We start from the raw sequence: 26,800 nt of genomic DNA on the forward strand, positions 1-26,800 counted from the left end.
ATAAAGAAACATATAGAAAGTTCATAATCTCACAGAATTCATAAATTGCATGGACACATCCCCCAAATTCTCATAGCATTTAAAATAGAAAAAGCTAGACAACAGTTAATTTATGAGAGATGAATAAGGACCCTGTCCAAATCCCACATAAATCATTGATCCCATTGACTTCTGTGGCAATTGGAACTTAGGGAGGTTTTTGTATCACCTATAATTTGTTTTAAATATTAACAGTTCAGAACTTTTAATTGATCACCCTGGGATACTCTGATTCTATGGCCATAGTAACACATGCCTGATACACTCAATTTACTTAAAAGGCACTAATTAAAACAAAGTGTCAGAATTTGACACATCTTAACTCAGCACCTTTAGACTAATTCTTTGTAATATAGGTCTTGCAAACTAATTCATAGTTCTGTGTATACTGCATTTATAAGCACAGTGTATTCTGGATACTTTTAATATTCTTGAGATGAGTATCCTATTCCTATATACCAAAGCACAGATAAATGCTGTATTAGCAGTAGAAACAGAGTATTGTAGTACATGTATTGCTAACTATAGTGGACAGTTAATCCAATGCTTTGGAATTAGTTATTATTTACTATTAGAGGACAGTTTATCCAGAATCCTTAAAGATGATTCTTTCATTCAACTTAAGAGGTTGATGTGGCCCATCAGACAATAACCTGGGGCTGTCTTATGCAGAATGATACAAAAGTTTTCTTTTTTAGCAAGCAATTAGGGGCTGAAAAACCTGTCATGGAGTAGTAGGTGAGAACTAGAAAGAGCATTTACAAAGCCATGCTCTGGCAGGTCTGAGACGTTCTGCTGGCACACAGTGGCTTTAAACCTTTTCCCTTGAGGCTCTCGGGTGGCACAAAGCTGCCTTAGCTGTCTACTACTCATGGATGCTGACATAAAAAGAGAGTTAGCGAGGGGAAAAAAAAGCATGTGGCTTGGGTGGCTGTCTGTCTACCCCAACTATCAATGGTACCTGGTTGAACACAGGGCCTCTTTGCAATCTCCCCAGACTGAGCCAAATCTTCCTTTGGTGCAGCTGTGGATCCTCCACATTGACTCCAAAACAGAGACTGTTTCAAATTTATCTTTAGCATGTTTCAGACAGGTGTGGTTTTTAGACAGCTGTAGCTTTTCAAACACACACTATGCATATATTCAGTGCAAATATTTTTCTATAATAAGGTATGATGACATTTCTATAAGAAGGGCCATGCTTCACTGAACCAGTGCCACTTCATCTGATTGAAAGCTACACATTTGCAAAGTCTGGCTCGTCAGAGTTAACCTTTCTTAAACTGGTATTTGCAATCTCGACAGTTTAAGGGTTCCATTTCATATCTTTGTTCTCCAGCAGAAGAATGACATGTTAAAGTTCAGTCCAAATGTATTACCTGCCCAATTCCCTTAAGTAAAGTGGCAGGAGCAATTTTTAAGAAGAGGTGTGAAATTGAAAGAGAACAAAAGCCACTTTGCTTAGCAGAACAATAAATTCAGTTCTAAAGATAGCACCAATGCAGTGTTCTGTAAGGAAAATGCTAATATTCTGTATTATGATTGTATCCTAATAACCAAAAAGTACTGCATCTCTTCAGTTCTCATCTTTGCTTACCAATATATACATACCTAGAATGTTTGAGACAAAAGATCCCAAGCTAAATTTGTACAAAACCATAATTTTTGTTAAACAAAAATATGTAAATTCACCATTTTGTTTATTGAAGTTTTATGTCCTGTACTGGCAAGCAGCATGGTCTAGTTGATAAGACATGGCTGTGTCAAGTCCTGGCTCAGCCACTGATTTTCTGTGTGACCTTGACCAGGTCACTTAAATGCTTCCTGCTTCACTTTGGACTAAGTTTAGTTCAGAAAACAGAAGATGTATGTAGCAAGGTCAAAAATTCTCTATGTGGAAGTCTGGTTAACCTCTTGAAAGCTCTGGGTTCTGATCTTAACCTTTAGAGATCACTCTGTCTACAAACTCAACTTCAATAAGCCTCCATTTAGGGCTTGATCATTAAAGATTGAGCACATTAGTTCCATATAGCAAAGCACTTAAGCATGTCCTCAGCTTTAGGATGACCGTATTTCCCTGTGCTGAATACTGGACACCTGGTAAAATTATTCATATTCAAGTGAGCTCAATGGCAAGCAATCAAAACTATATAGTGCAAACATTCAAACTAACATCAAGTTGACTGAGTCCCTGTTAAAAGGAAATTTTTCATAGTTGGATTCTTTTTACTTATCCTTAAGGCTTTAGCGTTCTCACAAGGAGGGGTGAGACATACTCCCTCACCTCCCCTACCACATATGGAAAGATATGACACACACTTTCCCACATGAGTGCTGACTGACTGACCCAGCATTCTCTACCTTCCATGCCTGGATGGACCCCTGGGATGCACCCACCTCTCCCAGTACCTGGTGATGTGTTTTCCTAAGGCAAACATTGGGGGGGGGGGGGGTGAACCCTACAACGTGGCCAGCAATTGCCTTTCAGCACCATACAGAAGAGAAGGGACAGGAGCTATTTCCAGCAGCAGGGGAGGGGAGAAAGCCTGTGTCTTTGCAGAACTCACCTCTTCTCTCTCCTCTCTGGCTAGAAGCTGCCTGTCACTTTCTGCCCACAGTGCTGAAAGGCAGCTAATACCTCCAGACTATGCTGGCTACCGACAGAACCCAGCTGCCTCCTGTCCCCCAGCTACAGGACGGGCAGGAAGGAGTTAAGCCCTAAGGATGCACCAGAGCTCAGGGAACCTGACTGCAGAGGCTTCAACAAACCAAGCCAGAGAGGTGGTTCAGGAGGGGAGGGTACCTAGGGAATGAAATAGCTACAAGGGCGGGAGCAAAAATGGCACTAAGTTCCTGACATGGGGGCTGCTGTGCAGCCTGCAGAATTAGGGTGTGAACAGGCTGGACATTGCTTTCCCCCTTGCCACTGCAGAGCTTAGCTGATGGGTGGAGAGGCTTCCCCATGCTGGCACTATGTGGGGCTTTGACACATGCAAGGCTCAGCTTCTCCTAGCAAGTGCACCAGCCACAGGATCTTGGGCTTTTCCCAGGTGCTGACCCAACCAGAGGCAGTGGGGGAAGGAAAGAGCCTGCCAGCCAGGCTGTTGGTGAGCTGAGTGCTCTGACCAGGGGCTGGCTCTCTACATCAGTGTTTCTTAAACTGTTCCGTGGCACGCAGGTGCGCCGTGAGGTAGTCAGAGGTGTGCCACGGAGAACAACAGAATTCAAAATGGTCACCTTCAAAGGAGCAGGCAACTTTTTTTTTTTTGCTCAATAACTTCCCTCTGACCCTTTTTTTCCCCTCGATAACTTTCTCCCCCAGCCCTCTCTCCCCTCTCCTCCCCTCCCCGACATTGTTGTTAGTTTTTTTTTCCTGAACAAAAAAATCCTTGGTGTTTCTCATTAAAAAATATATTATTTGGTGTTCCTTGATCTTAAAAGGTTTAAGAAACACTGCTCTACATAGTGGTGGGAGAAGGACATGCTCCACTAGGGGGTATGGCGGAGTAGTGGGGCTGGGAGGACAGATGGGCAAAGCAGGGAGAGGAGAGCGAGAGGGGGAGCATGTATAGGGTTGATGGGTGGGCAGCAGAGGCGACATGTCACTGCAGCATACAGTCATAGTGGAGGCTGTGCTGACAGACCATCCGGGGGAGCAGCTGGCATCTGCCTCTTCACCTCACCAGCAGCCTTCCACTCCCATCCCCATCGTTAGACACTAGATACTCCCCCCTTCTCACTTCTGGTTGGTGGGCGGCTAGCAAGCAGTGATCCAGTACTGATGGGAGGGGGGCATAAAATACAGGACAATTTGCCCATTTTTAAGTTAAGGCCAGAATGCCCACAGGAAGGCTTAAATACAGGACATCTGGTCACCCTACTCAGCTTTCAGCATGTGATCCTTCTAACGTTTAAGTACTGTACTTTGCTGGATAAGGCCAGAGTGCTAATCACCTAACAGGAGCAAATCCTTAGAATTTCCTGTACTGTCTGCTAACATGCTACTAATCTTTGATACTGTTCCACTGGGAACTTGGGTATGCTTGATTTTAAAAGACTCTAATGGACTATGGGGACTTGCTCTATTGAAATCTCAAGCACCAGTATTTTATACAGCTGTCCATCACCATAGTATCCAAGTGCCTCCCATGTAAAGTCAATAGGAATTGCTAAATCTCTAATGAGATTATCAGAGTTTCTGGCATGTCTCACTTTTGAGGGTAAAACTGTGCTTGGGTATGGTCTTTTAATTTTTTAAAATTAAGTTGATTTTTTGGTTGGTTTTCTTTTTTTGGGGGGGAAGAGGGAAAGGGAGGGAGTATATAATGGGATGCCAACATCATGAGTGTCAATTTTTTCATTGAAAGGTCTTCACTAGATTTGAAGCTTCTAAGCATATCCTAAAATGGAATTCAGGTAGTTTCAGATGACAACTGGCATAATGGAAATTTCCAAGGTAGAAAGGCTTTTGGGATGAAGGATATGGTACTCCCAGATGCTCTTAAAGGTTAGACTTTCAAATTTAAGTGTGTGCATATTTGCACATGTAATTTATGTACCCTAATGCCTATAAGATACAAGTGTAAATACTAGGTTTTTGTGCACACACATCAGTTAGTCTAAGTGATCATGTCTGGTCTCGTTTGACAGTACATACTAAGTATTCCTTATTTACTTATACTGGGTTCCCGGAGACTTGTATTCATGTATGGACGATAGCAGTGTGCAAATATAGGCACACAATTTCATATGCTTAATTTAGAATGTGGATCCAACGTATCTTGCTTGAAATTGGAGCCTGTTTTCTTAAATTCTTTATTTGCCATACACCTGTCCTTAGGTTTATTTCTTTTGCCAGTACTTTAATTAATGGCTTTTGATAACAAGCACTTACACTACACAAATATTACCCAATTTATTCTCCCAGCATGCCTGTGAGATAAGTAAGGCATATTCTTCTAGTCTAGAAATGAGGAAACGAGGGCAGAGAATTTAAATGGCTGAGTTTGAGAGGTGGTGCCGTATTCAAGTCTATAGTTCAAGAGGGTCAGCATTAGATCTCAGGAGTTTCTGGACTGCAGTCCAGTGCTTGACCTACTAAGACCATATTTCTTGAAAGGAAGAAATTAAAACAGATTTTCAGATGCTTTCTGCCAAGCCATGGAGAAAATATTCCAAAACTAACCCTCTTGAGACCTTTCTATTCTGATCAGCTCTGAAAGTTAACACACAGAATGTCCCATATTTTCCCAGATTTGTCATTTTTCTTTTAAAATGTAAAGTCATTCTTCCCTTTCAGAGTATCTTGTTACCTAGTCATGTCAATATGCATGAGGTTTAGTTAAAAGAGTTTGTGCACAAAAAATTAGGATTAGCATCTTTGTGAAAAGCATTAAATGTTAGGAGCAAGGCACAATACATTATGTAGCTACAAAAGATGGGGAGTATATAGTACAGTACTGTAAATACTTGGAGAATCAGCCTGAATGGAAGGCATCAATACTTTCTTTTTAATTACTTAGTATTCTCTGCCAGCTCTCCTATGACAAACTAGCAATCTAGATAGAAGATGAGAGCGACTCAGAAGCAGAAAACATTTGATCAGTGTGTGAGAGAAGAAACCTTTCCTAAGATCCTTTTCCCTCCAACAGCTGCAGCAGACATAGCTGAGCCTCCAAACACATAAAATAGATCAGACTCCTTAGCTCTTTCAAAATACCTAATGATATGCAGAATTCAAAGCCTGAAGTGACATATAGTTGGTATTCCACATGTCAATTATCTCTGCCTATTAAAAGCAGCAGAGTTATGATGTTAAGGTCTGAAACACTTCCTCCCATCCCTGTTAAATATATCACCTTACTATCACTAGTATTGTGATAAGACTCTCTTGTAAGTTATATCTAAAAGGAAAAATTGCATTTTTATACTGAATTCAAAATAGCAGATGATCAAAAGTGGTGATTTAATATGGCCGATGAACATTGTAAACATAAAAATACATAAAACACCAGAAACACTGCAATATGAGCTTGCCACAGCACTTTCAAAGCCACTGGGCATATGCTGGAGATAGTTTGGATGTCTATGAGAGACTCAGCCTGGGTCACCTTACTGTAGTACAGGACTGAGGAACCCTTTTTGGTCAAGGGCCACTGATCCACAAAAAAATCAGTCAGGGGCTGCACACAAGTGAGGACACCCCCTGCTCCCAAATAACCCCCTAACTGACGTGGCCCCTGACTGAGGAGAAAGACACTCTCCACATTCTCCTCACACATCAGAGCCTAGGGAAGCCCACCCTAGTAGGCCAGCAGTAGGGAAGTAGGGGGGCTGGAATGCCAGCACTGGTTCCCCAACCTGGGGGTATGTGTGCGCCTAGGATTGCCAGATGGTTTCAACAAAAATACCGGACACTCTTGACATTACATCACAATCTACATTACATCTTATATAGAAAATACCAGGCATTTATATTTTCTCATTTATATTTTCTCAATTTGTTTCCTGAAGAGAAAGCTCAAATGCTGGACTGTCTGGTTCAAAACCGGACACCTGGAAACCCTAGTGCTGAGCCTCGGGGGTCAGATCCCCGGGCCTGAGATGCCCCACCCCTGCTCTAGTGCTTAAGCAAACAAAAACTTTAAAAATGCTGTTCAAGACTTAACACAGAATTTGCTTCTTTTTGCAGGAGCAGACCATCACTTTTTACACCATTTTAAAGAAAGGCAACATAGCAATGCATTTTTAGTAAAGTTCTAACCAATAAAGAGTAAATGGCAATGGTTGGAGGAAAGATTAAAACTCACTAAGTGCTTTGCAGCAAATGACAAATGTTAAAGCTAGTATTATTGCATATGACTAAAAACTTGTTAAGATGATATGGGTATTGTGGGGGCAGAGCATGTTCATATGGATACTGGAAATGATGTGTGCGTAAGTGCACCTGTGTATTTACACAGTGTCTCTAAGGTCTTTCAAAAATGCCTGCTCCAGTCTCATTATCCTTGTGGCCAGAAAGGACTAAACAGAATGGCAGGGAATGCCTGAGGAGTGGAATTGCTGCTGTAATGCCGATGCACATGCAGAAGGTCAGGAGATCAAGGGGCAATTTGCCACGAATTTGCCACGGTGTTGCCATATTCTGAATTGTACATAACATACAAAACTCAAGTCTCTTTTAGTAAACTGTGCATCCAATTCTGGGACTGCTTCTGTTTAGAAACACTCTTTGGCTGGCCCCTGTCATCAGTGTGACAACCTGCTCCATACTGCGTAGGATCAGGGGTTCACAAGCAGGAAAGAGGCACAGGGACAGAATAATCAAAGCACCAATGGCTTGTGTAATTTTATTTGCCAAAGAATTATAGTTTGCATCAAATTTATCTACCCCTTGATGTTTCACTCCCTTCACAGGATTGGATGCAGATCTTGCTGTTGACTCCACTGGAGGGCCACCAGTTGGGAACCAGAGACTGTTTTGAGAACAGAGCACCGCAGAAGTAGAATAACATTCTGCCTGACCCTAGTATATATAGAAGAGTTCTAATGTCACCAACACAGGTTTCGGAATTTGTGCCTGCTGCATCATTCCTGGGATTAAGACACATTTTCCTGGGGAAAATAATGTGTGTCTTCCAACTTTGTCACAAGACACGCACAGTTGGATTCTAATCTTCACTGGTACTGTGTCTCTGAAACAGTGTTCAGCCAGTATCAATGCCAGGACTACTCTTGCTGTTATTGTTGAGATTGGTTTTTATAACACTTCTAGCTAGCGAGAATAAGTATGTAAGGCAACTAAGGATGCACAACATGGCTTACTTTCTGTTCCCTAGGGTTGTATGGACCTTTTTACATATCTATATGTGCAAGGAGTTTTTTATTTTAGTTTTTAAAATCATCAGTGCTTACCAACTAGTCAGAAACCACTGCAGGCAGTGTCTGCAATTGATATAAACCTAGCTAAGTTCCTGCAGCCTTTTCACTGCATGTGTTAATGACAAATTGTGCAGAATGTTGCTTTTGCTTGAGAACTGGATTTATTATTTTGGATTCCACAGCCATATAATTCTTTTCAAGTGAATTCAAACAATGCAGTGAAAGTGACACCCAAAAGTGAAAGAAGTGGGACAAGAAAGATCCTGATCCCTACTCCTTTCCGGACCTAAAATTAACCTTTCATTCATATGTTTTTCAATGTGAGCATCTGCAAAATCTTCTGTCTTCCCATAATCCAAGTCAGGAATTTTGGTTTAAACAAAGGCTTCACTGTGAAATTGATGGATTCTCTGCCTTTATGCAAGAGTCCCAGTAAGGGTCTACATCCGTGGTGTACAACACGCTAGCCACTAGCCACATGTGGCTATTTGGCCAGTTGAGTCTGGCTAGTTCGCTATAGCAGCAGTCACTTATAGTGGCTACTGCTTCAGAACTGGTTGGACTCCACTGGTCTACACACTTAGAGCTCTGTGTGGATATAAAAATGTATATCCACAGCTGATCCATGAATGTATAGGTCTCTATACAAACTGAGAAATAGAAGATTCTCTGTGCATCTGCCATTGTTTCATGTACAATACAGAATTCCCAATAGAACTATGTAGAATTTTGGCTCAATATAAAGTTCTCAATGGATTCTCAGGTTAATGGGGAAGAGCTTCCTGCTTGGAGTCCTCTCAAAATACCTGAATAAGATGCATCTTATTGAACTAAAAATCCCAAAAGAAGAAACATGATTTGCTCTCACTGGATTAACTTCCCAAATTTAGTGGTGACAAGAGTCAATAGCTGTCCATGATTTCTTTTCAGTATGTGGGCTCCAAGTGAATTTTATTGGTATATACATACTCTCATCTGTTTATGAAAAAAGGACACTTGATGTCCATTGATACGTCCTCTAGTAGACATGCAGTCAGGAAGCTCAAGGGCTGAGGAAGGTTTGCATTTGTTTCTTAATTTATTGCAAAACTACATTCAATTGGACTAGGTCTCCAGGAGCTCTGAAGTAAACGGTAAGACTGGAAATAGTAGGTATATAATCATGCAGAGAGCTAAAATTGAAAAAAAAAAATCAATCAACCACTCAAGTCAATTCTCCAGCTGCAGACAAGAATTATTTTCAATGCTCTGTTGCTGACAACTCATTATTCAGATAGACTATGTATGAGAATAAGCTCATCTCTGGACATTATAAAGCTTTTACATTAGCTCAGACTTTCTAAGCCAATTGTTTCTTACAAAAAGTATTTCATGAATCCTTTTGTCTTTTTAATGAGAACTTCAGTATTTCTGGCCTTGGAACTGATACAATATACAGATATATTAAACAATTTTAAACAATTTAATACCGTACACCGCAATAATGATTGTAAAGCTTGGTTGAAGCGGTGGAGTCAGAGTGTGGAATATTTCCCAGGCAATGTCTTGCTACTGAGGGCTTGTCTTCACTAAGTGGTGAATCAACACTGCAGCCATCAATCCACCAGGGGTCAATTTATTGTGGGTCTACTTAGAAGCGACAAATAGATCTCCAAGAGCTCTCCCATCAACTCCCGTAATCCACCAGGATGAGAAGAATAGCTGGAGTCAATGGGAGTATGTCTACACTACCCTCCTAATTCGAAATAGGAGGGTAATGTAGGCATACCGCAATTGCAAATGAAGCCCGGGATTTGAATTTCCCGGGCTTCATTTGCATAAAGCCGGCCGGCGCCATTTTTAAATGCCGGCAGTTCGAACCCCGTGCCGCGCGGCTACACGCGGCACGGAGTAGCTAGTTCGGATTAGGCGTCCTAATCCGAACTAGCTACTCCGTGCCGCGTGTAGCCGCGCGGCACGGGGTTCGAACTGCCGGCATTTAAAAATGGCGCCGGCCGGCTTTATGCAAATGAAGCCCGGGAAATTCAAATCCCGGGCTTCATTTGCAATTGTGGTATGCCTACATTACCCTCCTATTTCGAATTAGGAGGGTAGTGTAGACATACCCTGGGAGAGCAGCTCCTGCTAAGCCTTACCACTCAGAAGACGCTGTGTAAGTACGCCGCATTTGCATAGCTTAAGTTGTATAAGTTAGACCAGTGATGGATGAGAGGGTAGGGAGGTTAGTGTAGACAAGACATGAATGATGAAATAGCATTCAGCTGAGCCCTCAAGGGTTAACATGTTGTTAATGCAGCTTCACACTCTAGAAGCAGCATGGACTGAGGCCAAAGAGAGGAAACACAACAGATGCACTGCATAGCAGTAGTTGCAAACGCTTCCCTGCTGAAAAGGAATATGGAATGGGGGGCTTGACAGGGGATATTCAACACCCTCTTGATTATCTTTGCTGACATTTCAGTCCTCTTTGCCTCAAGAAGTGTATATGTAATAGGTTAGGGTAGATTAAGAAGACAAACAGATTAATTTCTTTTTCTAGAAGGGACTCTCCATTTAACTTTCATGTTTAATGCCACAGGACACATTTCTTGTTTTCCTTCAACATGCTTTTGTCTACTGTGACGGTCAGATCTAGAAAAATTTATGACAGCTGGGACAAATATACTAAGAGAGGTCTTATTATTCCTGCAATAAACTTGGAAATCCATTTAAGGGCCACTTATTCTGCTAGTCCCATTGGAATAACATGGCAACATATTTCAAGTATGAATATTTTTTTAAAAAAGGAGAAAGGCTCAAAACTTATCACTAATACATGACAGATAAGTCATGAACCACAATAGGACCCTTGCCAACAGATGACTCTTGGACATTTGTGCATACAACTTAATTAAAACAAAGACATCAAAGAAACATCCAATGTACAGGTTTTTATACAGTAGTGGCACTTTAGTTTCTTTCCAATGGCGGGAGAAAAATACTTCTCATTCTCACTCTGACATACACATGTGTACAACAAGCCTGCAGGTTTGTTTTTAACTATACTTACCCAAGATAAGAGCTGGGCACCAGGTCCTCTTATGTATTAAGCAGCACAATGAAGGTTAGGAAATCAGAACTTTGAAGAAGTGTGATTTAAAGTTAAGAAGAGTTTTTGATGCTGTGACACACTTCACTGTTTCACACTGATTTATAAAGTTCATTTGCTGATTGTTATAACTGGAGCTTGGAAGAGTTTGACTGCATAAAACAGGATTTCTTGACTGCTCAACATTCATCCCCATAGATACTGAGAGAAATAGGGTCTCTTGGAAAAGAGACGACTAAGGGACGATATGATAGAGGTCTATAAAATCATGACTAGTGAAAAAAGTGAATTAAGAAGAATTATTTACTCCTTTCCATAACACATGTACTAGGGGTCACCAAATGAAATGAACAGGCAGCAGCTCGGAGTGGCAGGGAGCTCCTCGGGAGTGGAGCCAGAGTCCATGGCTGCTGGCCCCACCCCCTGGAGACTACAGAATAGTCGAGTAACCTATAAGAATTCATGAGGTTAATTGACTATTCAATTAACCAATATTTATCATCCCTATCCCGATGTCCAGTAGTTACAGCAGGGGATTGAGTCATGACAGTTGGGTTACATTCCTGTCACTGCCATTCTATACACAATTTTGAGCAAATAATCTACACACCTCAATGGCTAAATGGAGATAGGTGAAGTCCTTTCTACTTTGGGCTCAACAAAACAAATGAGGTGCTGTTTATTGAACATCCAATATATAGAAGACAGTTCTGCTTTGCCAGAGTCTTAAGTTGTCCAAAAAAAAAAAAAAAAAAAGAGTAATCATATAAGCGCCTTTCATAGAGGAGGTCAGTACTGCCTCCCCTTCCCACACAGCAAGCAGGAAACTCCTGAGAGAAGCTCCAAAGCAGAGGACAGAAGCAGAATGGCAGTGAGAGGATACAACTGAACTGTAGCTGCTCGGCTGTATACTTTACAGGGAATGTAGGGGAGCTGATGAGGAATGCCAGCCCATCCTATTTCTAAGCCCCCACAAAGAGAAGTTGCTTTTCCAGAAAATCCTGCAAGTAGTGGATAAAGTAGGTAATCAAACAACATCATAAAGGAGCACTGCACAACTTTAAACAATTTAAAGTATGTGCTCTCATAGATAAGCAATGGAACAATGACACAATATTAACTGGGACAACACTAAAGTGAGGAGTTACTGTCTCAGGAATGAACTCAAACTTCTACTTACCTGTAACTGAAAGTTCTTCAAGATGTGTGGTCACTATCTATATTTCACCATGAGTTACACCTGGAGTTGAATAATTTGCAAGTATGGTGGGTACATGTACCCTGATTCACTACTTCCACCCAAGGTGATAAAAGGTAGGGCAGACCAATCACATCTCCAGTTCCTTCTCCCTGTGACCATGACAGATCTGAAGTAGAGGGAAAAGGAGGATGGGCAGTGGAATACAGACTGGGACCACACATCTCAAAGATCCTCCAATTACAGGTGAGTAACCTCTTCTTGGAGTGATGATCACCATAGCATTCTACTGTGTCGGACTGACAAGCAGTACTTAAGTAGGAGGGTGAAAGGACGAAGACAGAAAGGCTGTGTGGAGAACTGATGTGACAAAGGTGGCATCTGCCACTGGGTCCCACACCAGGGTGGAGTGTATTGCAAATGTGTGAATGACACGACACATGACTGTTCTACATATGTCTAGAAGAGAAGATGTGGGCATTGCTTGAATGCTAGAGGAGAGAACCCATGTTTTGGAGGGGGGGAGAGTTAGGTTTGACAGTTTGTAGGAGAGTTTAATGCAGCTGGATATCCATTTGGAAATTGGATGACAGTAGTATATCCCCGATTCTCCCCGCCACTGCAATAAACAGTCTTGGGGACTTCCTGACTTTTTCTGTTTTCTGCAGGTAAAAGGCTAAGGCTCATTGAACATCAAGGAAATAGAGTCTACATTTTTCTGTAAACATGTGCACTTGCAGGAAGAAAACAGGTGAGTGAACTGATTGGTCACGATGAAAATGCAAGACTACCTTTGGTAAAAATGTTGGGTGTATGCATAAGGAAATCTTATCCTTCTGAAACTCTATAAATTGTGGGTCTGCCATCATAGCTCTGAGTTCACCAACCCATCTAATTGAAGTGATGGCTACAAGGATGGGAGGACAAGGAACAGGCTTGAAGGAGATTTTGTCAATTCCAAGTTACCAGATCACATTAGGATTGTGATGTTTTGGAGAGGTGGGAAGGTTCTTAAGAGGTCTGTCCAAAATCTAGCTGTTAGCAGGTATGAAAAAATGGATTAACCCTCCATAAGAGGATGGAACATGCTAATTGCTGCAAGGTGGACCAGCAAGGAGCTAAGGCAAGACCCAATCTTCAAAGACAGAATGTAGGGATACAGGAAATCTCTGCAGCTTTTGGCCCTGCTCAAGAGGAAGAGCGTTTCCATTTAGCCTAGTAACATTACCTAGTGGATTCTTTCCTGTTTAGAGAGGATGTCCTAAAGAGGAACATGCCTATTCTAGGATGGTGCCCAAACAAACACCGTATTTGGAGGTGGAGTGGTCACGAATTTGAATGCTTGATCTGGCTGTTGCACTGGGTCAGAAGGTTGGGGAAATTCAGGATGATAATTGGCAGATGGAATGTACCGCAGGTTGGGGAACCTGAACTGTCTGAGCCAGAAGAGGGAGGGAGATTAGTATGACTGTTGCTTTGTCATCATCAGATTTTATGTAGCATCTGAGAGATAAACAATAGTGGGGGGAAGGCATAGTTGAGCTGGTCTGATAGGAGAGGAGAGAATCTCCCTGAGAGTGATAACTAAGGGCTTCCTAGAGCAAGATGTGGCACACTTGTTATTGGCCTGAAAGGGAATATGTCTCTGGTGGGAGCTCCCTACTGAGTGAAGATACAGTATAGTACTTGTCGTGAAGTTCCTACTCATAGTCAATTGCCACGGGCCTGCTGAGTGAGTCCACAGGTATAGTCTATGCCCCTGGAAGGCAGGCTGGGGATAGGGTGATCTGGTTGCTGATGTAGCAATTGCAGATTAATTGCTTCTGCACACAGGATTGGGAACTTCACTCCTCCCTCTCATTTGTTGATGCAGAACATGGTAATGGTGTTGTCTAACATCATCAGGACATGATGGCAGGGAATGAGTAGAAGAAAGAACTTGATGTCTTCCTCACTGTTCATGGAGGACTTAGATGTTTGGCTCCTCTTGGCCATGGTATTTAAAAACTTTAAAAATAGCATAATCTAGACTGCTGGATTCAGATCTTTTACTCACACTCTCTGCTCCTCATTACCTTAAAATCTCCCTTCTTTGAATTTGCAACACAGAGATCTAGATTTTCAAAACAGTTATTTTATTTTTTGCACTTCAAGCTCTGTATACACCTGAATCAGCCTCTACAGTGGTATGATTCATTGCCATTCTCAAATGCCCATGTTGTATCAATGAGGGCTGAAATTTAACTGGAGATATGCCACCTGGGAAACATTTTACTAATCAGTGGAAGAAAAGATGCCTGAGTCTTGCAGGTTTAAATTTTGCTTGGGGTCTTCTCAAGACACCTGAATTAGATGCATCATATTGAATTAAAAATCCAAAAAGAATAAACATGATTTGCTCTCTCTGTATTAACTTCCCAAATCTAGTGGTGACAAGAGTCAATAGATGTCCATGATTTCTTTTTCAGTATGTAGGCTCCAAGTGTAAATTAATACACTGTCAGATAAAAATTGTGAAGATATCATCGCATATGTTCTGTGAGAATTAAAGTAGCCCTGTATAAAAAGATAGCCACTTCAAAGAAACACAATGTAGGATGGAAAGACCATTATACAAGCAAAATATGAATAATCTTTGTCCATTCTGTTCCTCGAGAAGATGACTCAGTTCAGAGTAGGGATGTTAAATATCAGTTAATTGAATAGTCAAGCAACCCCATGAAATTTTAACGGTTAGTCGACTAGTTTATAGTCTGCGGGGGCGGCAGCCATTGTATCAGAGGCAGCAGCGTGGGGTGTCAGGTGGGAGCTATTCCACGATGGGAGCCAATTTAAAAACCAGCTCCCCTGGCAGACTGGCTGCCTGTTGCCCTGTGCTGCTGCTTCTGAGACAGAGGCAGCAGTGCGGAGTGGCATCAGCCCCTGTCTGGAGGTGGGTCTGACCTCCTGGACCCGGTGAGAGCCAGGACTGAGCTGGGCTGCCTGCCCGCCTGGCTCCTAATACACTTTCAATGCAGACCTACAGCAGGGGAAGATCTTGGACACGTTGCAAGCCAGGACTCAGCTGGGCTGCTGGCCAGCCTGCTAAAAAATGTATCTGCAGAGGGAGGGAAATGCGTGTAATCTATAGCATTTTAACCTATATGCTTTTGCTTACCGGTTAATCTATTGCATTAACCTATAAGCTTTTGCTTACCGCTTAATTGATTAATTAATTAATTGAGTTCATCAGTCAAGATAAAAAGTACCTCCAATATTTTACACCTCCCTCCTGCATTTATAGTTTTAAACCACTGACAGATCTGTCTTCTTATGTTAGCTATTCTCATTATAGAGAATTGGGGCCATTGTATTTTAACCCTTTTTCTATTTTAACTTCAAGACCTAATTCTTTTGTAGATTGTTATGATGCTTCTACAATTAAAAAAAAACCATTTAACTTACCCACTTCATCTTGAATCTCCTCAGCAACTGCTGGTACATTGTAGAGAAGGGAAAGAGACTGATTCATGCGCTCATATATCACACGCAGGTGTGTCATAACCTACAAAAATAGAAAATCCATTTTGAGGGAAAAACATTAGCATTTTACCTACAGTCGTCATTGCAGATTTATATATTATACAGAGCATGACAATTTTCAGAGGAAGTAGGCATGCTTCATGGATTCTGCAATTCTCCAGTCATAAAATCTATTGCGCGGTTCAGCTGTCTCCTGCAGATGACACAGAAACAATCTTTCTGGCAACAGTTCTGCTTTCTGGCACCTTCTTGTGTCCCTGCATTCTAGTCTGCATCCTCTCCCAACCTCCTTGTACCCACTTGCAACATGAACCAGGACTGAATGAGAGAAGTCAGTAAAGGCGGTCAAATTTTTTTGGTTGAACCCGCTTTTGGACAGAAAATTGGATTGTTGACCAAACATTTTTTTCATGGAAAGTGCTTTCTGAGGAAAATTTTGATTTTTTTTTAAAAAGGTGAAAGTGCCAAAACCAAATGTTTTTGTTGAAAAGTCAAAATTATTCAATTGAGAAATGCAGCTGTGGTAGCTGTAGTTCTGTTACCTCATGTCCTCGTTCTCTATGAGCTGGGTTCCCAGCAGACTTCCTCTCCCATGATGCACTGTGGCCACTGGACTGCCATGAAGTACCATCTCCCATCACCAAGAGACTAGATTATGGCACATCATGAAACTCCCCCCAGGAGAGTGGGAACATAAGGCACTGAAACAACAACTCCTCCTCCCATGGCACTCCTATGGTAGTTCATAATTGGAATATTTTGGTGTTTAATTTTTCACCAAAAAACTCTGCTGGGACAGAGTTTCCAATTATGTGGTGTTGGCCAAGGGACACTACAAATTACAGTACATTTTCAAGTTGAGCCACTGTTTCTACAAGTTTAATGGTCATCTTGAAATCTCCTACATCTCTCCTGGTTTCTTTTTCTTTGTGTAATCTGCAATGAAAACTGTCCCCAAACAAACATTCAGCAGACACAACATGCCATGAAATACAGTGATCGCAGCTGAAAACTGTGCTAGACACAAGCAAAGTGCATGATGCTTATTTATGAGCACCACAAAGTACCCTTACAGAACTCCTGGTTAGAACCTTTTAAAACCTACAGTAATTAAAGTTGTAAAAGAGGGAGTCAAATGGTTAGCAGATCACATCATAGTGATCAGGACACAGACCTTACTCTTTATATTTGCTGATAAAAGATTTGCAGAAGTTCAAAATACCACTTGCTGTATTTACTGGTTATTACCTGAGACCTGATTTGGGCAGCTTTCTTAGGATCCACCATGCGGACATGTTCAAAGTGCTTGAGGGTATGCTGTCTGTCCTTCTGCTCTGCACGCACATACTTCTTCAGCATATTGAACACATGGCGAGGCTGGGGAGGAAAAGCAGGAGAAAATTCTGAATTCAACATGCTTTTCTGCTTATCTGCGCACTGGGATATCCTAGATCAGGGCACTTTTAAATCCTGAGACAAAGCACTAAAACAGTCACTCCATACAACCCACCTCCACTGAAAAAGGTGCAACTGCTGGGAAGAACATCCTTTGATCAATATATTACAGGTTATCTATCTGGGCAATGGCTGCATTTAGACAGTGTAGGGGAGTCTTCACCTTCAACAGGTGAGAATTCTATGTGTAACACTTACCTCAAGGCCAGTGCCCACTGACTTGGGCTCAAAGGGGTCAGGCTGCAGGGCCATCTAACTATAGTACAGGCTTCTGGTCTTGGGCTACAGCCTGAACTCTGGGACTCTCTCATTTCTCAACATCCAAGAGCCTGGCCTTTAGCCTATAAGTCTACACTGCAATTAAACAACCACACAGCCTGAGCCCAAGTCAACTGGCACAGGCCAGCCATTGGTATTTCGTTGCAAGGTAAACATACCCCGTAACTGTTTTACTGTGGGTGTTATTTATAAGTAACCATCCTGAACTGTGTGTCAGGAACTGTTTAGTTCACATGCTAAACAAGGCTCACAGGAAACCAGGAGTTTACCTACTTCTACAGCTTCTCTAGGCCAGGCACATAGCAGCCACCAGGATGCTCTGCATTCCTTTACTTCCCTCTCACTGGCTCCGTACGTGCTACCTTCCCATCTCTCTCCATTTCAGGGTCTCCACGCAACTCTTCCCAGTCAGTCCCTTATGTCAAGGGGATTTGTGCCTGGATCACTGGCCCATCTCATGAGAAACATTCAGCATGTCCTTTCCCCACTCCTCTTGAAGCTCCCCATTCTCATCTTTCCCTCAGGTCAGGTTGTATATTCACCCCCCATTCTCCTTTCCCCCAATGCCCTCCCAATTCTCTTCCATTTACCTCTCATGACAGGGTCTCCATAGTCAGTCATTTCTATCCTTTCCTCCCTCCTGCACATCAGCCCCAGACCTCTGTCTCTTTCCTCCCCACCTCCAGTTGCCCATTTTCCTACCACCATCCTAGAGGAGTAGAGTAGGAGTAAATTGGAAATAGGATCAGAAGGTGTGAAGAATACTGGGCCAGGTACTCATTTATAGGGATGTGGCCTGCTAAAATTTACTGATGATCTGTATGGTGATGTACAATGTTCAAAAGAGTTAAGAATCACTTTTAGTTTTCAAAAATCTTTAAAAATGAATACGAAAGAAAAAAGCTCTTCTAAGGAAATTTTTAGATGCAAGACTGTTTCCAAAGTCAAATGAAAAGCTTTATTGGCTTTAAGACTGAAATTCAATAGTGATACAAAATCTTGGAATGAAACTTGCCAGCAGATTCCTACTTCAGACAAAGTCCCAAAAAATAAATATCCTTATGAGAACTGTACTAAGGACGTGAACTGAAACATTAACTGTCAAAGGATTACAGAAACAGAGCCTAGAGATGTGAAGGAAGCAGAGGGGGACTTAAAACAATGGTAAAACTTCAAAGAAAGGAAGTGAGATTATCTTTGCTGACATTTCAGTCCTCTTTGCCTCAAGAAGTGTATATGTAATAGGTTAGGGTAGATTAAGAAGACAAACAGATTAATTTCTTTTTCTAGAAGGGACTCTCCATTTAACTTTCATGTTTAATGCCACAGGACAAATTTCTTGTTTTCCTTCAACATGCTTTTGTCTACTGTGACGGTCAGGTCTAGGAAAATTTATGACAGCTGGGACAAATATACTAAGAGAGGTCTTATTATTCCTGCAATAAACTTGGAAATCCATTTAAGGGCCACTTATTCTGCTAGTCCCATTGGAATAACATGGCAACATATTTCAAGTATGAATATTTTTTTAAAAAAGGAGAAAGGCTCAAAACTTATCACTAATACATGACAGATAAGTCATGAACCACAATAGGACCCTTGCCAACAGATGACTCTTGGACATTTGTGCATACAACTTAATTAAAACAAAGACATCAAAGAAACATCCAATGTACAGGTTTTTATACAGTAGTGGCACTTTAGTTTCTTTCCAATGGCGGGAGAAAAATACTTCTCATTCTCACTCTCACATACACATGTGTACAACAAGCCTGCAGGTTTGTTTTTAACTATACTTACCCAAGATAAGAGCTGGGCACCAGGTCCTCTTATGTATTAAACAGCACAATGAAGGTTAGGAAATCAGGACTTTGAAGAAGTGTGATTTAAAGTTAAGAAGAGTTTTTGATGCTGTGACACACTCCTCTGTTTCACACTGATTTATAAAGTTCATTTGCTGATTGTTATAACTGGAGCTTGAAAGAGTATGACTGCATAAAACAGGATTTCTTGACTGCTCAACATTCATGCCCATAGATACTGAGAGAAATAGGGTCTCTTGGAAAAGAGACGACTAAGGGACGATATGATAGAGGTCTATAAAATCATGACTAGTGAAAAAAGTGAATTAAGAAGAATTATTTACTCCTTTCCATAACTCATGTACTAGGGGTCACCAAATGAAATTAATAGGCAGCAGCTCGGAGTGGCAGGGAGCTCCTCTGGCTGCTGGCCCCACCCCCTGGAGACTACAGAATAGTCGAGTAACCTATAAGAATTCATGAGGTTAATTGACTATTCAATTAACCAATATTTATCATCCCTATCTCGATGTCCAGTAGTTACAGCAGGGGATTGAGTCAGGACTGTTGTGTTACATTCCTGTCACTGCCATTCTATGTACAATTTTGAGCAAATAATGTACACACCTCAATGGCTAAATGGAGATAGGTGAAGACCTTTCTACTTTGGGCTCAACAAAACAAATGAGGTACTGTTTATCGAACATCCAATATATAGAAGACAGTTCTGCTTTGCCAGAGTCTTAAGTTGTCCAAAAAAAAAAGAGTAATCATACAAGCGCCTTTAACAGAGGAGGTCAGTACTGCCTCCCCTTCCCAGTCTGATGCCAGCCTAATAATGTAATAAACTTAACGCTAGACAAAGCTGCCAAATTCAGTAAGAGCAATAAGAGCTCAGTACAAGTTAAACCTCTCCAGTCTGGCACTCTCAGGACCTGACTGGTGCTGCAGTAGACAATTTGCTGAACCATAGGAGGTCAATATTGTCTTGCAGCATTACCAACACTTTCATTGCTTAGTGGGCTGTTAAAGAACATTTAGAGTAAATTAGAGAAAACAACAGCACAGAACACTGAGAGCTAGGCCTGCTGGCTGTAAACAAACTTTATGGGACCAAGGGAAACTTGCCCATACCCATGAGAAGTGGAAATGATCTTATTTATAAATGATCTGTAGAAAGGGGTAAATAGTGAGGTGCCCAAATTTGCCCAAATTTGATACCAAACTGGTCAAGATAGTTAAGACCAAAGCAGACTGTGAAGAGCTTCAAAAAGATCTCATCAAACTAAGTGACTGGGCAACAAAATGGCAAAAAAAATGTAATGTTGATAAATGTAAAAGTATGCACATTGGAAGAAATAATCCCAACTATGTGTATGATATATATAATGGGGACTAATTTAGCTACAACTACTCAGGAGAGAGATCTTTGGAGTCATTGTGGATAGTTCCCTGAAAACATCCACTCAGTGTGCAGCGGCAGTCAAAAAAGCAAATAGAATATTAGGAATCATTAAAAAAGGGATAGAGAATAAGACAGAAAAAATCTTAATGCCTCTATATAAAACCATGGTACGCCCACATCTTGAATCCTGTGTACAGATGTGGTCACCTCATCTCAAAAAAGATATATTGGCATTGGAAAAGGTTCAGAAAAGGGCAACAAAAATGATTAGGGATTTGGAACGGGTTCCATATGAAGAAAGATTAAAAAGACTGGGACTTTCCAGTTTAGAAAAGAGGCGACTAGGGAGGTATATGATAGAGGTCTATAAAGTCATGACTGGTGTGGAAGAATTGAATAAGGAAAAGTTATTTGCTTATTCCTACAATATATGGGGTCACTAAATGAAATTAAAGGGCAGCAGGTTTAAAACAAACAGGTTTAAAACAAACCTTGCCAGAGGATGTGGTGAAGACTAGAATCTTAACAGAGTTCAAGGAAGAACTAGATATATTCATGGAGGTTAGGTCCATAAATGGCTATTCGGATGGATAGCAATGGTGTCCCTAGCCTCTGTTTCTCTGGAGGTAGGTGATGGGAGGGATCACGTGATGGTTACCTGTTGTGTTTCTTCCCTCTGGGGCATCTGGTATTGGCCACCGTTGGCAGATAGGATACTGGGCTGGATGGACCCTTGGTCTGACCCAGGATGGCCGTTCTTATGTTGAAATCTAGCTAACTAAAATCATGCCGGACTACAGCTGTTTCTGGACCAGAGTGTGCTGGACTAGAGAGGTTCAACCTGTAGTAGTTTTGGTTTTTTGTGCATGGCTGGGACTATACATACCCTTTATGTTTTATACACACAATTTTGGTAATGGAAAACTTTTTAAGAATGATAATGGAAAACGAATATAAAAGAATAAGTGCTGGTGCTGAAGATGTACATATAGAAGAACTGGGCAGTAATACCTGTCACTTGATTATTTAACTACTCAAAAGTTTAGCTCTACATTATTGATAGCACGATAGTAACTTGGGCCCTGACTCATCATGTTAGGAACTGGGCAAAGACAGTAAAAGACAGCTCCCGCCCCCAAAGAGTTTATAATTAAAGTTTCTGTAAATGGATGCACCAAGCAAGAGGATGCTGAGGAGGTAGAGAATGAGGTGATGGAAAAACGAGTATGTGTTAAGGCTAGGTCTACACTGGCAGAGAAAATTGATGCAAGATATGCAACTCCGGCTATGTCAACTGTGAAGCTGGAGTCGACATCCCTTGCACTGATTTTCTGGTGCAGCCCCAAGGTGGGAGGTTAATGGGAGAAATTCTCCTGCCAACTTCCTTTTCTCCAAGTACTAGCACCTATGGGGGGGGCAACCTCAGCATTTGATTTAGTGGGTTTGATTTAGTGGGTTTATTTGACCCAGCAATCCTCCGGTAAGTGGAGACATGGCCTTAGCAAAATGAACATTAGTTATAGTTCATTTTTTGCCTGTTTTAAGCAAATAGCATCTTGTAGAAATTTTAGAAGAGTTGCGTAGGGATCTGAGGGTACGTCTACACTTGCTCCCTAGTTCAAACTAGGGATGCAAATGTAGGCGACCGAAATTGCAAATGAAGAGAGGATTTAAATATCCCACGCTTCATTAGCATGATTTCGCTGGCGTGTTACTCCGCTCAACAGCTGTTTCAAAAGTGAAAGTGCGTGCCAGGACACGTTAGTTTGAACCAAACCCCTTGGTTCAAACTAATGTTACTCCTCATTTTTACTCTGGCGCATACTTTCACTTTCGAAACGCTAGATCATGCTAATGAAGAGATCATGCGAATATTTAAATCCCCACTTCATTAACAATTTTGGTCGCCTATATTTGCATCCCTAGTTTGAATTAGGGAGAAAGTGTAGACATACCCCGAGGGATTAAAGAAAAGATATTATATCCATTCTACGAGAACTAAATTTTCAGCATGGGCCAAACATTTTGCAATCCGATCACATGCAGAACTCGCATTCTCTTCACTAAGAATTACTCACTTTGTGGAATGCAGGATCAGTCTCTACAGCTGGAACAATTATTATAATTTTGGGGCTTGGATTACTACAACTGGAGGTGGAGGAGAAGCGAGAGAGGACCTTCAGATTAAAGCATAAATGAAAATTTTGTCATTTAAAACTCAAACTTTGATCTCCTCTGCATCAGATGAATACATTATTGCTAAACTACTCACCAACACTGCTTGTCTTATTTAATATTTAATTTACAAGGTTGACAATTATTGAAAAAATTATCAACTGAAAAAATCGGCTTCATATTTTTCATGTTTTTCTTTTTAGATATTTGTTACTACTCGACTAAGTTAAAAAAAACCCAACACAGCTGGAGGACAGATAAAAAACTACTTACAGACGCCAGCAGGGGCTGCCTGAACCCTACAGAATAATTCTCATTACAGTCCAGTGAGAATAATTGACAAAATCTTATTTTTTAATAGTCTCACTTAATTGTATCAGAGAGCAAACTGTGTTGTGCAGGGTGGATTACATTTAAATTAAATTGATTTAAATTATGATTTAAATAACTAACCAGGAAGACTTGATTTAATCGTGGTTTTCTACATAAAAGTGCATTCTTGTTGGTTGTCAAACTTTATCCATATTTTCTCTACAACTCAGAGATAAATTTAGGTTTCATCTTTAGGAGGTACACTATACACTTTTAAGTAGTGATTTATTTTGAAAACTTTTCAGATTAGTTGTACAGCAATATCAGAAAATGAATGATTGTTTGATTATTTCATTTACCAAAGGTAATTGAAGCAGATATTTATAAAGTCATTCGGAAGTGAACTATTTCCAATTCAAAAGGTTAAGCATTAATATTTGGAGGATTTTTTTTGCCATGCTGCATTAGGAAGAAAACATCATCAGACAGACATTTGAATTGCTTTGTTTAACTAACATAACATTATCTATTCTGGATTATTTTCTTAAACAGCAAATCTCTCTCTCTCTCTTTTATATATATAAAAAGTTTCCTACGAGACAACAGAGTGATGTCATCATGTCACAGTGTCCACAGGCTTGGGCGGAGGGGGGGGGGGGGGAGAGGGTGTCATCAGCAGATAAAGCCCGGTCCTCAGCCCTGCTCCTTCTGCCCGAGACCCCGTCCCTGGTACTAATCCTCACTCAGCCCAGCCCTCTCTGGCAGCCTCATGGAGACCCAGGGATGGCATACCATGGCCTCAACCTTTCCCGGGGGCAGGGCCAGGGCTGGAGGGGGACAAGGGGTAGGGTTAGGCCTTGGTGGGGAGAAGGGGTGGGGAGAAAGAACTGGGGCTGCCACGGCCACAGCCCTCTCTGGTGGCCAGGGGAAGAGCCGGGGTTGCCTACCCTAAGAGAGAGGATGGGGTGGCGAGCACAGAGAGCGGCGGGGGGGGGGCACAACACCCTTGTAATATTTTAGCAAAACAAGCATTTTTTAAAATGTAATTAAACATTCAAGTTTTTTTAATCAAGTTTATTTCTGTTAAAATAGTTTCCAACTAAAATGGTCATATGAAATTATTTAAAAAAAGAAAATTAAATGGACTATGCCAGCTAGGTCAACATGAGAAACGTAAAATATTGTCTTCTATTCATTAAACTTTTTGCAACTTTGCACTTTTAAAGAGGGATAAGGGATTGACTCTCTACACAAATCTGTAGAGGGACAATAAGATTGAGGTCTGTTATTTCTCACCTTTCTATATATTTACTTATTTAAAAACATATTTGCCGTTAACAAGCATGCTCGCTCTGGAGACACAAGTGGACTATTATATACCTTACACTCTGTCACATTTACTCTTTGGTAAGTTCTAAGATAAGTTTCTTTTTTAAATTCATTCTGCTAGCACCAAAATACAGGGGAAACCCCTGGCCTCACTGGCTGCAGGGGAGCCCTGTCAGGGTGGCAGCTGGGAAGCTGGGGCCAGGAAGCAGCAGCAGGGAGCCCTGGCCAGATGGAAAGGTACAATCCCAGTGGCAGGGAGGGCCAGCAGTTGGGAGCCCTACCAGATGGAGTGGAGCCGGCAGGGGAGCTTTGACTTCCACAGTCCATCAAACTCCCTGGGTTCCAAGGGTGCTGGACCAGAGAGGTCCAACTCGTACAATGTAACAACTGCAAATTTATCACAGGTCAGTCAAAGTTATTTGTCAGTTATTACAGACTTAGTTTGTAGAATTCTGTGTGGGAAGTAGGAAACTCTGATGACAATTTAGCAGATGGCATCTGTTCCTCCCTATTTCGGAGTTATGGGAGATGTGCTATTGCCAGTGTTGTCATTTGGACAAGAAACAAAATAAAAAAAGTTTCCTGACCATAAACAACCTACGAGTATCCATAGACAACTTTTTTCCCCCAAGAGTGAAGTGTTAACTCTATTGTCTTGGACGAATTCCTAACTCAGAAAATTAGAATCTGTCTAAAATCCCTGCTGTAATTTTACTTGTTCACATTTTTCTTGATATCTGCCTGATGCACAATAACCTCTGAAATTTCACTACAGAAATGGCTGCATTTCAATGGTGGAAGAAGTGATCCTTACATCTAAGGTTGGAAAAGCACTTTCAGACCATTCTTGATGAAACAGCTTTATAAATGTTAGATATTATAAGAGAGCACTCACCCCCATAAAGTGCATTCACAGTCATTTATGAAGTATTTCATGAAGAAAGCTACAAAGCAGAGTCTAATAGAAGCTGTTCCTATAACATCCTTAATAAAAAAGTTATTTCTCTCCATTTTTAACTTATCTGTGCCATACTAGGCATGCTTGTAATTTGATATTTTTCTAGTTAAGTGTTGACAGTCCCTTGACTTTTGTCTATAAAGGGAATTCTATTAATTTATGTTCTGAGGTTTAGTTCCTCTTTGACTCTCACACTTATTCCAACTTTCAGCTTTAGCACCCAAAGGATTCCCTTATAATGGAGGCCCGTGGAAATGATTAACTAGTAGAAGTATGGCTTTATTTATTCCCACCAAGTTAGCACATTGAAAACTCTATTTTCTTCTCAAGAGGCAATTGCAATGAAAAGTGTCTCTCTAGTCTCTGTCTTGACCCAGAAAAGAGAAAGCAGAAATTTCAGCTCCAATACAACAGTTTCAAGTAGGCGAGAAATATTATACAACTCAAACACATTATTTTCCTACGCTATTGAACCACTATTTCAATCTCAGCGACTCATATATAGTTTGTTTTGAAACAGCAATTTTATTGTATCCATGGAAAATGGAATTTTACCAAATTAAGTCTAGAATGATACACACCACAAGCTGACTACCACTTCGCTAGACAAGACTACTGACCACTGAAAAACAGCAACAACAAAAACCCCATTAAAAATAATTCTGTGTATTTGAAAAACAGCTTCTAGGAAAACTTGTATGCAAAATTCTGAGTAGTCTTTTAACTTTCATCAAACATTTTTCTCACACTTGAAAACAAGAGGCATGCCCCAGCAATTACTTTTTATTAGCCTATAAGAAGGATTAACTTACTGGATTTTGTCAAAACACTGTAAAGTTCACAGGACCGGTTTGGGGTAGAAAAATAGGATTATGGTGGGAGTGTTCAAGAAAGACTCATTGAAAGGTGAGCTACAAATATTTGAAGTGATTTTCATGCTGAAAGAGAATTTCAAACATAACTAAAACCTGGATTCAGTTTCCTTTCACATGTTTTAATGAGGCTTCCATCTGTCACTCACTAGTTTAAAAAAATTATTTAAGCTACACAGGCAAAATGCCACCATTTATATCCAACCTTCTGAGCTTTACAACTCCCTTGACTTTGGAGGGAAGAATTAAATGGGACCAAGACTTGCATTAACTGTGGTTTTTCTTTTCAGAACCATAACTTACTAGAGGTTTTACAAAATTAAAAACGTGCAAATTTAGATTTTACTTGAGATTGTGAAGGAACAAAGCCAGAAATATTGATCATTCAAACTTCCCTTTAAAATTTGGATTTTAGATAAAAATGGGACCTGGTAAAGTTACATAAACCCTGCCACATGGCTAGACTTGCCTCCAATTCATTTCAA

The 26,800-nt window shown here is 40.9% G+C and overlaps 1 protein-coding gene and 1 long non-coding RNA gene across 6 annotated transcripts in view; one reads left to right on the forward strand and one right to left on the reverse strand.

The window, feature by feature from the left end:
• APP (amyloid beta precursor protein) overlaps nt 1-26,800 on the reverse strand; it is a 312,106-nt gene that overhangs the window by 41,441 nt on the left and 243,865 nt on the right. For all 5 annotated transcript variants that reach the window (XM_075910226.1, XM_075910216.1, XM_075910208.1 and 2 more), the window contains 2 exons: nt 16,977-17,105; nt 15,651-15,750 (listed from right to left, as the gene is read on the reverse strand). In XM_075910226.1, the coding sequence (XP_075766341.1) occupies nt 15,651-15,750; nt 16,977-17,105 (229 nt within the window). The remainder of the gene's footprint in view (nt 1-15,650; nt 15,751-16,976; nt 17,106-26,800) is intronic.
• LOC112546765 (uncharacterized) lies at nt 8,912-23,182 on the forward strand. Its single transcript, XR_003090466.2, has 3 exons — nt 8,912-9,053; nt 12,875-12,957; nt 23,048-23,182. It is a non-coding gene; the product is annotated as an uncharacterized LOC112546765 (long non-coding RNA).

This window comes from Pelodiscus sinensis, chromosome 1, assembly GCF_049634645.1.
Source record: "Pelodiscus sinensis isolate JC-2024 chromosome 1, ASM4963464v1, whole genome shotgun sequence".
Classification (NCBI taxonomy): domain Eukaryota; kingdom Metazoa; phylum Chordata; order Testudines; family Trionychidae; genus Pelodiscus; species Pelodiscus sinensis.